The sequence below is a fragment of the Rhinopithecus bieti genome, unplaced genomic scaffold (assembly GCF_001698545.2).
Source record: "Rhinopithecus bieti isolate Rb0 unplaced genomic scaffold, ASM169854v2 scaffold_57691, whole genome shotgun sequence".
Lineage (NCBI taxonomy): Eukaryota > Metazoa > Chordata > Mammalia > Primates > Cercopithecidae > Rhinopithecus > Rhinopithecus bieti.
The window spans coordinates 448,104-461,285 of record NW_016824383.1 but is presented as its reverse complement, the minus strand read 5'-3'; the positions used below and the strand labels follow the sequence as shown (position 1 = coordinate 461,285).

The 13,182-nt window shown below is 51.0% G+C and overlaps 1 protein-coding gene across 8 annotated transcripts in view; it reads left to right on the top strand.

Annotated features, from left to right (window-relative positions):
* The window catches only part of CTIF (cap binding complex dependent translation initiation factor), a 334,077-nt gene that overhangs the window by 75,359 nt on the left and 245,536 nt on the right, over positions 1-13,182 (top strand). For 7 of the 8 annotated variants that reach the window (XM_017862290.1, XM_017862289.1, XM_017862287.1 and 4 more), the window contains one exon: positions 8,458-8,665. In XM_017862290.1, coding sequence (XP_017717779.1) covers positions 8,486-8,665 — 180 coding nt within the window. In that variant the 5' untranslated portion in view covers positions 8,458-8,485. Of the gene's footprint in view, positions 1-3,968; positions 3,987-8,457; positions 8,666-13,182 lie in introns of those variants that run through there. The other variant, XM_017862286.1, reaches the window with a different exon arrangement.

Below are 13,182 nucleotides of genomic sequence, written 5' to 3'. Positions count from 1 at the left end.
GTGTCTTGGAGTTGCTCTTCTCGAGGAGTATCTTTGTGGCATTCTCTGTATTTCCTGAATTTGAATGTTGACCTGCCTTACTAGGTTGGGGAAGTTCTCCTGGATGATATCCTGAAGAGTGTTTTCCAACTTGGTTCCATTTTCCCTATCACTTTCAGGCACACCAATCAGACGTAGATTTGGTCTTTTCACATAATCCCATATTTCTTGGAGGCTTTGTTCATTTCTTTTTACTCTTTTTTCTCTACACTTCTCACTTCATTTCATTCATTTGATCTTCAATCACTGATACTCTTTCTTCCAGTTGATCGAGTTGGTTACTGAAGCTTGTGCATTTGTCACATAGTTCTCGTGTCATGGTTTTCATCTCTATCAGTTCTTTTAAGGTCTTCTCTGTGTTGATTATTCTAGTTATCCATTCATCCATTGTTTTTTCAAGGTTTTTAGTTTCTCTGCACTGGTTATGTAGTTCCTCCTTTAGCTCTGAGAAGTTTGATTGACTGAAGGCTTCTACTCTCAACTTGTCAAAGTCATTTTCCATCCAGCTTTGTTCCATTGCTGGCGATGAGCTGTGTTCCTTTGGAGGGGGAGATGCACTCTGATTTTTTGAATTTCCAGCTTTTCTGCACTGCTTTTTCCCCATCTTTGTGGTTTTATCTGCCTTTGGTCTTTGATAATGGTGATGTACTGGTGGGGTTTTGGTGTGGGGTGTCCTTTCTGTTTGTTAGTCTTCTTTCTAACAGTCAGTACCCTCAGCTGCAGGTCTGTTGGAGTTTGCTTGAGGTCCATTTCAGACCCTGTTTGCTGGGGTATCAGCAGCAGAGGCTGCAGAAGATAGAATATTGCTGAATAGCAAGTGTTGCTGTCTGATTCTTGCTCTGGAAGCTTTGTCTCATGGGTGTACTCAGCCGTGTGAGGTGTGAGGTGTCAGTCTGTACCTAGTGGGGGATGTCTCCCAGTTAGGCTACTCAGGGGTCAGGGACCCACTTGAGCAGACAGTCTGTCTGTTCACAGATCTCAGCCTCCGTGCTGGGAGAACCACTGCTCTCTTCAAAGCTGTCAGACAGGGACATTTACATCTGGAGAGGTTTCTGCTACTTTTTGTTTAGCTGTTCCCTGTCCCCAGAGGTTGAGTCTACAGAGGCAGGCAGGCCTCCTTGAGCTGCGGTGGGCTCCACCCAATTCGAGCTTCCCAGCAGCTTCGTTTACCTACTTAGGCCTCAGCAATGTCGGATGCCCCTCCCCCAGCCTCGCTGCCGCCTTGCAGTTAGATCTCAGACTGCTGTGCTAGCAATGAGGGAGGCTCCGTGGGCGTGGGACACTCTGGGCCAGGTGTGGGATATAATCTCCTGGTGTGCCGTTTGCTAAGACCCTTGGTAAAGTGCAGTATTAGGGTGGGAGTTACCCAATTTTCCAGGTGTTGTGTGTCTCAATTTCCTTTGGCTAGGGAAAGGAATTCCCTTCCCCCTTGTGCTTCCCAGATGAGGCAATGCCTCGCCCTGCTTCAGCTCTCGCTGGTCGGACTGCACCCATGGACCAGCACCAACTGTCTGACACGCCCCAGTGAGATGAACCCGGTACCTCAGTTGAAAATGCAGAAATCACCCATCTTCTGTGTCGCTCATGCTGGGAGCTGGAAGCTGGAGCTGTTCCTGTTCAGCCATCTTGGGCGTGCCCCCTGGCTGCTGATCTTAGGATCACCAAGCAAGCCCCCTGCAGCACCACCTGGGCCCCTGCAGTGGGCCTGGGATCCACAGGAGGCTGGACCACTTGCAGTAGCCAAAAGCCAAAAGATGAGCCAGGAAGCAGAAATTGGGGTCTTCTTGGTATTCCTTGGTGGGGTGTCACAAGGGTGTGCTGCTGGAGTGAGTTGGGTGCTGGGGGTGGAGAGGAAAGAGCCTGATGAAGTGTGGGGTGCAGTGCTGCCTCCATACGGGCCTTAAATGATGGATTCCCTGAGAAGTGCTGGTAGGCCCTGGAGCAGATGCATCTCATCTGGTTTGCAGGTCACTGAACTCATCCCTGAGGATTGGAGGAGGAGGTAATGCCCCTAATGCCTGGCTGTTCTTAAAAGGATTGGCTAAATTGATAGCTCCTAATGCCATTTGTCACTGGGTGGGCAGGAAAGGATACTGAGAGGGTTGGGATGGCTTCGCTGATTGTCTCTGGCCTGTGGGTGCTCTCCAGTGTCAGCCTTACCTTTTCCTCCAGACCTCCAGCCTATGGAGGTCAGACTCAAAGTCAAACATGGCCAGGAATTAGAGGGAGAAACTGGCACCATATCATCTCAGGCTGCCCCACGGTGTTCACAGAAACCCCTTCCAGAGCACTAGTTTCCTAAGGAAGTTACAGAGCGCTGGGCTGAGAGCAGCAAGGAATGGGGAGGAAGGGGAGGAAGGGAAAGGGGAGTTTATTTGGGTCTAGGGTGGGGAGGGGACACCAGTGTGGAGAGAGGCAACTTTTGTCAAAACATGGGTGATTCTCATTTTGTCCTTAAAATATCCAGGCTTACTGGGCTGTGGTGACGAGCACAGACTGTGATTGGCTGCAGCAGGAGGTGGGGAGTCCCTGGGCTGGCGGCCTAGGCTGGATGAGGTCTTTCAACAGAGATGCAGCCCCAGGAAGAGAGCCTGCACGCATCCTTTTCGCCAGACAGACACAGATGTGGCCCAGCTTGGTGGCCCTCAGTCCTCTCTGGGAAACACAGGCGAAGGAGCTTCGGAGCGGGTCCTGCTGCAGCCTGGGCCCTCTGTGTCCTCCAGAAAGCCGTGCCCACACTGGCTCTTCCCTCCAGCTGTAGGCTCAGGGCTGCCCGCCCCTCTGGTGCCCTTTACAGCAAAGTGCAGCCTCAGCATTTTTCCTACTCCTGCTGCTTGCCTTTTAGTTCCTCCTCATCTATCACCTGGCAGGGAATCGGAGCAGAGCCGGGAGAGGAGGGGAGAGGCATGTCTTTTGTGTTCTTCTACCTTCCCTCTTTTCCTTTTCCTTCTTCCTCTGGTTCTGTCCTTTCTTCACTTTCACTGATCATTAAAACATAAATTCCTGGCTGACTCTCTCAGCTTAGCCTGCAGCCCAGCTGTTTGGGGACTTCCCATCTGGATCCTACTGGGAATGAGACACTGAGCTGGGCTGAAACCCCCAAAGCTCAGGCAGGAAGGCAGCAAAACAAGCCTGGAGGAGACTTCCCTTGCCCTGTGTCTCCACCAGCCAGAGAAAGCTCTACCCTATTCCTTCACAATCTTCTTGCCTTAAAAATGTGTTGGAACTTTTCTAGGTGGATACCCCAAAGAATAAACAGGGACTCAGATGGATCCTTGTACACTCATGTTCAAAGCAGCATTATTCACAACAGCAAAAGGTGCAAACAACCCAAATGTCCATCGATGGATGAATGGATAAATAAAATGTGGTCTAGATATACAGTGTACTATTGTGATATGATGTCTTATTCAGCCATAAAAGGGCATGAAATTCTGATTCATGTTACAATGTGGATAAACCTTGAAAGTGTTATGCTAAGTGAAATAAATCAGTCATAAAAGGACGAATATTGCATGATTCCTCTTATAGGAGGTACCTAGAGTAGGCAGATTCATAGAGAGAAGGTAGGACAGTGGTTACCAGGGGTTAGAGAGAAGGGTGAGGAAGAGTTATTTGTTTAGTGGGCACAGATTTTCTGTTTGGGTTGATAAGAAAGTTCTGGAAATAGATAGTGATGATGGCTCATAACATTATGAATGTACTTAAAGCCACTGAATTATGTACTCAAAAATCGTTAAGATTATAAAGTTTTGATTTGTTTGTTTTGTTTGGTTTGGTTGGTTGTTTTTGTTGTTGTTGTTGTTTTATTTTGTTTTTGCTTTCAGACAGAAACTCACTGTCACCCAGGCTGGAGTGCAGCAACACGATTATAGCTCACTGTAACCTCAAACTCCTGGGCTTAAGCAATCCTCCCGCCTTAGCCTCCTGAGTAGCTGGGACTGCAGGTGTGTGTGACCATGCTCAGCTAATTTTTAAAAAGTTTTTTGCAAAGACAAGATCTTGCTATGTTGCCTAGGCTGGTCTCAAATTCCTGGCTTCAAGTGATCCTCCCGTCTCAGCCTCCCAAAGGGCTGGGATTATAGGCATGAGCCACTGCACTCAGCTGAATGCTGTTTTATGTTGCATATATTTGACCGTAATAAAAAATTCAGGGCCTTAGCACCTGGCTGTACTTCCAGGCTAAGAGCTATGGAGGTGGACGGGCGGAGGAGGGCCACGCTGTCTCCCACTCTCTGCTCCTTCTTCTTCTCTTGTGACTGAGGTGAAGCTCAGGAATTTTCTGCTTTGCATGTTCCCTGCTTTTCTGAAGCAGGGGCCTCCCCACTCCCTCGCTGGGCTCCACTGTGGAACAGGGAAGTGATGTATTCTCCTGTTCACCCTGGAAAATGAGAGTTTCTGGAGGAGCTGAAATCCCTGGGAGAGAGTGAAAAGGAGGGGAGGACCGGCAAGTAAGGGGGGCTAGGGATCTGGTGGCCACTGTGGGTAACTGGGGCTCACCCCACTTGGAGTTGCTGAGGGACCACGTGGAGCATGCCTGGAATTGTCTGAGACACTGAAGAGGGGAGTATTTGTCCCACTGAGGGCAGCTGCATGCAGCACTAGCTCCTCATACTTCCAGGTTGCAGGTGCCAGGGGCCAGGGGCTTCTTGCAGGCATCTCCTGACTGCAGAGGAGGCCTGGGCAGGAGGCCCCGGGGCAGCTGAGGTGAGGCGCCGCTGGGCTACCCCACATGAATCTGGCTGGGCAGCAAACACTAGAGTAGGAGGAATGGCCGAGAGGACGTGAGAACACAAGAGGCACCTGCAGAGCACGTCCTCTTCCTTCCTTGGGGCACCAAAAGGCTGCAGGTTTGGGATGGGTCTCAATCCTGTCCCCTTTCTTAGCAACTATTATGGGTTTGGGGTGATGACCGTGCCCAGGCTCCCTCACGGGACCCTGACACAGCCCTGAGACACTCGAGCATGTTTGGGAGAGCCCTGCAGAGCCGGCCAGAGGCTGCATCTGCAGGCAGAGCCCGGCACTCTATCCTCCTGAAAACGGCTCCATGTAGAGTTCCTGCAAAACCCAGTTTTCTGACTGCACCTGTTTGGTGTGCCAGGAAGCCCTTGATAAGATCTGAAGTCTTCAAGGAATAATGGGCGTGGCCTTGCGTGTTGACTTCTCCTGCAGGCGACTCCTTTTCAGCCCTCTCTGGACATCAGCAGTGTAATTCCCATCCAGTGGAGGCCAGCTGCCCAGGGCCAGGCACAGAGCCTGCATGGGGCCAGCTCTCCGGAAACTGTGCCCAGCTGGGGAATAAGCACATGCGCAGCACTTGAAGAATTCACTGCTCACTGGAGAGTCAGTATAGACTGGGGAGCTTGGAGGTGGCCTGAGGGACTCAGCAGGCCACCAGGAAGGGGGATGGAGAGAAGGCAGTGGGGTATAGGCATAGTCGTGCAGACCTGGAGCTCTCCTGTGTGAACTTGGGCAAGTTACTTAATCTCTCTGAATCTCCATTTTCTCTTCTAAGTAGCATAATTATGCTGATCCCATAGGGTTGCTGTGAAGGTGAAGTGAGTGGAGGCAGATCAAGTACTGATGTGTCTGGGGCATGATAAAGGCACAGCAGACACTCGTCATTCCTACTGTTAGCAGAAATTGCAGTATTCATACCCATAGCCAACCCTGGGTGAATCTTGCTTAGTAGCCTGCCGTGAAACCAAGGCAATGCTCTGGCCTTCTGTGCATATAAGAACCTCTAGGTTTGGCAGGTGGAGGGAAGGAGAAAATGCTTCCAGGTGACGGGTTCAGTTTGAGCAAAAGCACAGAAGCAGGAAAGAGCATCCTGTATTCATTTTCTATTGCTTCCTAAAAGATTACTACAAATAGCAGCATAAAACAATACCATTCATTATCTCACAGTTCTGTAAGTCAGAAGTCTGGCACAGCATCTCATGAGTCTGAAGTCAAGTTGTTAGCCAAGTTGAATTCTTGGAGGCTCTGGAGGAAAAGTCTGCTTCCAAGCTCATTGGTTCTCGGGTGAATTTACTTTATTGCAGATGTAGAATGAGGTGCCCACTTCCTTGCCAGCTGTTGACCAGGGATTGCTCTCAACTACTAGAGGCTGCCCATGTGCCTTACTTACCATGTGTCCCTCCTCCTTCAAGCCAACAACAGTGCATTGAGTCTTTCTCATGCTTTGGATCTCTGGCTTCTGCTGTCTCTGAGCTCAGTCCCAGATTTAATGGGCTCAGGTGCTTGGGTCAGGCCCTCCTGAATAGTCTCCTTATCTTAAAGTCAACTAATTTGGGATTTCATTGTGTCTGCAAAATCCCTTCTCAAGAGTATCTAGACTCCTGGCGAGTAACTGGGAGAGGGTGTATACCCAAGGCTGTCTTAGAATTCTGTCTACCACACCTACCATATGCCCAGGACAAGGACCAGAGTAGCCAGGGGATAACTTAGGCATGGGCAGCCGTGCAGCAGGAGGGGTAAGGTGGGTGCTGGTGCTATGGGGAGGTGGAAGGACCTGTAGGCTTTGAGTGGCAGGTGGAGGAAGAGGCAATGGACAGCGTCCCCCATGCCCCTGCCTGTGGCCCTTGCCACCAAATGTGCATATCCCAATCACAGCTGACTCTCTGCAGACCTGCTGCCACCCCTGCCTCCACATCTGGTTTCCTCATTCTGAGAAGGGCACCACCTGGGCCTGAAACCTCCAATCCTCTGATTCCTCCCTCTAGGATGGGTGGACAGACCCAGCTCCAAGACCGCTGAGCTCAGAGACCCAGAGCAAGGCCCTGCAGCACCTCAGAGCACCCTGCAGCAGGCCTGGGGTCCAAGGGAGGCTGAGCCCCTTGCAGCAGCCAAAAGCCTAAAAATGAACTGGGAAAGCAGCAGATGTGTGCGCAGCAGGGCAATTCTCCTTCCCCTGGGAAGTTCTTCCTCTCCGTTCCCTCACCCTTGGAGAAGGCAGTGAGGGTGTTGGGGAGTCAACATTCATGTTCTCAGCAGCATTTCTGGAACCCAGCACACCATTTCTTGCCCTGCTTTGGACTCACTGCAGTTTAAACACTCAACAAACCCTAGATTATTGGCAAATAACTGTTCCAAAGAAGGTCTCAGGGTTAAGGTTCTTAGGTTCAAGGTTTTGAAATTCAAATGCTCCATTAAACCTGCTAGGACCTCGCCTTTATTACTGGCAGCAGCATTCACGCTGCTCTATGTGACTTCAGAGCCCTGTGTGTGCAGGATTCAGGCCTTCTCTGTGCTTTGTGTGGTAGTGGTTTGGTAGAAGGCTGTGCTACTATTTGTGATAATAAAAGCACGTGCAGACTGTTTTCTCTGGCAGATCAGGATCTTCCACGGAGATCACAGGTCTCCAGATAATAAAAGAGGCACAAGACAAGTTTTAAAGCCCCTTCCCATCTAGCCTGGAGCCTATCAGGAAGGAAAGGATCCTTGGCCTGGAGGTGAGAAAGGTTCTAGCTTTCCTCACTCCCAAGTGGGTCACGTGTGAGCTTCTGGGGAAAGCAAGGGAGAGGGGAGTGAAGAGGGCAGTGGTGGGGAGGTCCCAGCAGACCTGGGCCCCTGCAGGGCTGGGTTGAGCACATCAGCTCCAGAGATTGCAGTTCTGTTGGTGGACTTTAGCTAGTGTTCCAGCAACAGCTGGTCATCTATGCCATGCTGCCCTAGAGAGAGGGCCAGAGGGCTAATGGGGTTAGTCATGGCCCTGTAAGGGTGACCAGGCAGTGTCTGTGGCTAGGCCATATCAGCATGGACAGTGCAGCAAGCCTTTCTCGTTCTACCAGTGAAAACCAGCCACGTTCCTGCAGACTCATCATAGGTGTGTTCCAGTAGCTGCACCAGAGCAAGGCTGCAAAATCCTGCTTATAAGTTATAGCCCATAGGCTTCAACTAATTTAAGGGACAGTCGAGTGACCAAAAAGAAAGTCTCCTCATAAGTAGGCATTTTCTTGGAGGACCTGAGCCCCTCAGAGGTTGGTGTCTCGGGCCCCATTGTGCACCCTCAATCTTGGTTCTGTGGTTTATTTCATCCTGCCTTGTGGTAGATTCTGTTAAATCTGAGGCAGGAAGTGAGGCTTGGCCTGTAGGCGGAGTTCATCTTCTGCCTTTCCCAGCGATTAAGGCTTAGGTAGACACTAACTCTGACACTGCACAGTGCCTGTGCTGGCCAGTCAGACAAGTGACCTGCATTCCCTGGGCCTGTCTCCTGCCCCACACAGTGGGAATTACAGCACATCATTTATGCTGAGGGCAAGCCAGCTCCCCACTGACTTCTCAAGGTTGTTGGAAGAACAGAACGCCATGATGGATAAGAAGATGCTTCCAGGAGCAGAGGGTGTTTCCCAGGTGTGGGCATCGTCGTCTCCTCCAGCAGCATCTCACAGAGTTCTCTGTCTTCTTTCCCACCAGTCCCGGCCCAGGCCCCTGAACCGGCAGGATGGAAAACTCCTCTGCAGCGTCAGCCTCCTCGGAGGCAGGGAGCAGCCGCTCCCAGGAGATCGAGGAGCTGGAGCGCTTCATCGACAGCTACGTGCTGGAGTACCAGGTGCAGGGGCTGCTGGCTGACAAGACGGAGGGTGATGGCGAGAGCGAGAGGACCCAGTCCCACATCTCCCAGGTGAGTGCTGGCCTGGGGTTAGGGGAGCTTGGCAAATTCAGAGGGGATGACACAGGGATCCCTAATTCTGGGCAGCATCCAGTTGCTTGACACTAGACTGCCAAGGCAGAATGGTCCCACCCAGCAGAGCACCCAGAATCCGGCAGGTGGTCTTTGGGATCCAGGCAGGAGGTGCCCTGGCTGTGCACGCAGACCCTCTGACCCACCTCCACTCCTCCCTATCCATTGAGGCTTTGGGGCCCAGCCAGGCCCACAAGTCTTTGAACACACGTCTCTTGAGTACCTACTATGTGCTGTACGCTGTTCCCTGTCCTCAATAAGCTTATGTTCTAGAAAAGGTCTGGAGGTTTTGCTTCTCCATAATGCACACCAACAAAGAACTATAACTTGTGGATATTTTCTCTGATTTCAAATACAAGCAGTTGTTGGCAGCCAAAGGAATGACTCTTGTGGGCTTCTCAACCAGGGCTCTGTATGCCAGACATACTTAGACATATGAGGCAATCTAACCAGTGTTCTGGGTTGGTCCTGCCCCCCCTGCCTCAGTCTGTGGCATCCCCAACCTTGGAGGGGAGATGGACTCATCTGAAAGATTGTGGGCTGAGATTTGAAAGTCTTGGCTTCTCCCAAATAAAGTATGAATGCATTCAGGATAGGGACCCTGTCAAGCGTATCTTTGCCTAACAGCACAAATCCTCAGCAGATTTTTGTTCAAGAGCTGGTTCCAGATTGGCTTGTAGCTGCCTGTGTGACCTTGGGCAGAACCCTCAATATCTGTGGGGCTGAGTTTTCTTATCTGGCAAATGGGGATTATGCTGTTGCCTCAGAATGTTGGAAGGTCAGACGGTAAGAAGTACAAAAGCTGCAGAGTCAGTGCTGCCTGCACAAGCATGTACAGGACAGTCCCCTCTCTCTGGAGTCAGGGTTCTGGGGATCCACCTCTCGTACGTGTTATCCCATCTCCAAGCCCGGGACTCCCGGGACAATCAGAAGGTGAGCTACCTGGGTGCACCCTGCTTTGGGAAAAGGCTGAGTCCAACTACCAGGCTCACTTTTTGGGTGGGACCCCTAGCTTTTTAGAAGCCAGAACAAACTTTTGGCTTTCCTGGAACTCAGACTAGGAGTCACTCTGGGAAATACTGAAGCCACAGTAATTCCATGCCCTGTTCCCACTGGGAAGCAGGGGACAGAAAATAGCCCTGAGGGAGAAAAAAAAATAGATGTGATGCTTTCTTTAGTGTCCTTGAGGTTCTAAAATCACAAGTAATGTAAGCCTATAATTTGTTTGTTATTCAATCCACAAGTGTTTAACAAGCTTCTGTTCTGTGCCAGGCACTATTCTAGGACTCATATCTAGGATTGAGCAACAAAGGCCTGCCCTCATGGAACGTGTATTCTAGTCGTGGGTGATCATTGCAATGGAGAAAAGTAAAGCTGGAAAATGGCATGGGGAGTGAGGAGGAGCAGGAGGGGCTTGCAGTTTTAAGTAGGGTAGTCAGGGAAGCTGGCACGTAGGGGAGGGAGGGGTGAGTACTGGAGATATCTGGAGAGGAACATCCGGGCAGAAGGAGCAGCCCGTGCCAGGCCTGGGCTGGAAGAAGAGTCCAGGCCCAGCCAGCAGGCCAGGGTGCTGGAGCAGAGGGTGAGGGAGGGAGAGCTGCGGAGACGAGTCACAGGGATGATGGGGACTGTGTCATCGGGAGGTGCGAGGCCTGAGCCCTGGAGTTGGCCCCACATGAGGAAGAAAGGATGTGAGAAGTGAGCCAAGACACCAGCGAGGCAGGAGGGAACCAGGCCACTCAGAGTGCTGGAGCCCAGGAGGGGCATCGAGGGAGTGGGATGGGGAGACTGCCTTGCAGACTGCTGCCACGCCGGGTAAGAGGGACTGAGAATGGCTGACTGAGCAGGGGGAGCCTGACGGGGGAGTTTTGGCTGCATGGTGAAGGCAGAAGCTTGCCTGTGGCCAGCTCAAGGAACAGAAGGAGATAGCCTGGAGACTAGCAGAATAGTACAACTGTTTTGAGGAGTTTAGCTGTAAAGGGGAGAGATATGTGGTGGTAATTGGGGAAATAAGGTCAAAATAGGAGCAATGACCTGTGTGTTCAATCCAGGGGCAAGTCAGGGGTTGCTGGAGCCCTGGCCTATCCCCAGCCCCCAGTGGTTCATCCACAATAACAGGAGGGAGTTGCAGGCATGTGGCCACGCGTCTAAAATAACTCCTGCAGCACAGCTGTGGTTTCTCACCAGCTACTTGCAGCCACGAAGGTGCAGAGGCAGAGTTACAAAGATGACTTTAACCAGGATGGAGGTTTCTCCAGGGAGTACAGTGGAGGAGAGAGGGGTGAGGGAGGCACGGGAGTGATGATGGTGAGTCACCTGGATGCTGAAGCAGGTCAGGATGGGAGTGGGTACCTGAGGTGGTGATGGAGGCTGACAGGTGGTAGGGTCAGTGGATTGGAGGCCACCCAAAGAACTGTTGTAATCCTGGTAGCAGAGAGACTGAGCTAGAAAGATGGTGGGAGTGTGGCATGTGTCCAGGAGTGGGGTGTTTGAAATCGGAGGTGGAGGAATGCAGTCATGGGTCAGGAGAGGGCTGGGTGTGAGCATGGGAGTGTGTGGGGGAGAGGGAGAGGCCAGGAGGAGAGCAGGTCATGAAACTCAGATCCAACTTCATGGATCTTGAAATCACCAAGAAAGGACAAAAGGATATGGGAGAGAGTGGCTATGATACAGGAGAGAAGTCCTTGAGGAATGCAGGAGCAAGGTGGCGGCTGGGCGGCCTGGCGGTCTACAGCTGACTCCATGGAGGTCTTGTCTGGTGGTGCATTAACTTATTTGCACAATCCCTTTTTTTGATATAAACTATGCTTATTGCACAGCTAACAGTACCATGATCTGGAGTGGAAGGAGGAGGAAGATTAGGATAGATTGGAAAATTATAAGGGAAATTAACCACTTTAGATTGTCCAGGGCAAGAACTAAGTGAACCAACTTTTGCAGTCCCCTGGAAGCCCCTAGAGCTGACTTCCCCAGGAGCAGGGCCTGTGGACGGGCATATGGGCTGGCTGGGTACCCCCTGTTGTGGGCTGCCTGCCTCTTCAGCTGTTGTGGCATCCAGGCCTGCAGCAGGGCATCCTCCAAAGGTTCCTCCAGCTGAAATTTGCTCTACCTGGAGGAGCCAGGGAAGCCTCGAAGCTTCACCCGAGAGGAATGCATGGCTGATGGTAGAATTTCTGTGCCCAGAGCAGCCAGCGGGGACATAGTTTTGAAAGGAGGGGCCCTCCCAGTGCTTTCAGTCTGGGCCCTGTGCTTCTGGCACCAGCTCCTGGGATCAGTGGGGCCTGACTCACACTTGGATGCCCCCATCTGTGTGGTGGGCAAGGCAAGGCTGTGGAGGGGCTTTCAGACTGACGTCTGCTGTAAAGTGTGGTGTGGAGAACACCTGTGTGGTATGACATTTGGATGCATTCTCTAAACTTTCTTCATGCTCTGGAATTCCCTCGAAGAATGCAGACACCTGGCAGGATTCCGGGGCCTGCGGGCCTGCCTGCTGCCAGAAAGGGAGAATGTTTCAATCCTGCCCCTACCGCGCCCCTGCCTCCCCGCTCCCCACAGCCACACACATACCTGGGGCACCCGCTCTGGAGGAGGGACGGCTGTGGTCAACTCTCAGGAAGGCCAGGGTTAGCTGTGTCTACATAAGATACTTTTTAAAAAAATTTCTCTATTAACACAGCTTTATGGGAAATGTTTCTGCTAAAGCACTTTGGCTTTTTTTTTTTTTTTAAATCTGATGACTTGTTTAAATGGAAGCCAAAAACAAACAAACAAACAAACAAACAAACAAACAAACAAACAAACAGAACACTCAGGGAATGCTCCTGTCTGCCTGTGTGGTGTTTTGATGTTTCTGGGGGAGGAAATTTGTGAAGAATCTTGGAAACCTTGAGAAGACCTGAGGGAGTGGAGAGGAATGTTGCTCTTCAGCTGGTGAGGTCATTTTTTGGGATCTGAGAAATGACAGTTGGCACTCAGGGAGAAAATATCTCATGATGTTTGTACACGTGTGTTCCTCTTGTCCTTCCCAGTAACAACTGGAAAGAAATGAAGGATGGATGGATGGATGTATGGATGGATAGACAGACAGACAGATAGATGATACATAGATAATAGATAGATGAGATAGATGGTTAGATCAGTTTTCCTGTCCCTTAGGGGAATAACCGAGACAATGTGTGTTTTAAGTTTGCCAAAATTTTCTGGATGCCATATTTAACACCACACCCCTCCCCATATTTAGCACCACACCCCTCCCCATATTTAGCACCACACCCCTCCCCATGTTTAACATCACAACCCTCCCCATATTTAACATCACACCCCATGTTTAACACCACATCCCTCCCCATGTTTAACACCACACCCCTCCCCATGTTTAACATCACACCCCCCCATGTTTAACACCACACCCCTCCCATGTTTAACATCACACCCCCCCATGTTTAACATCACACCCC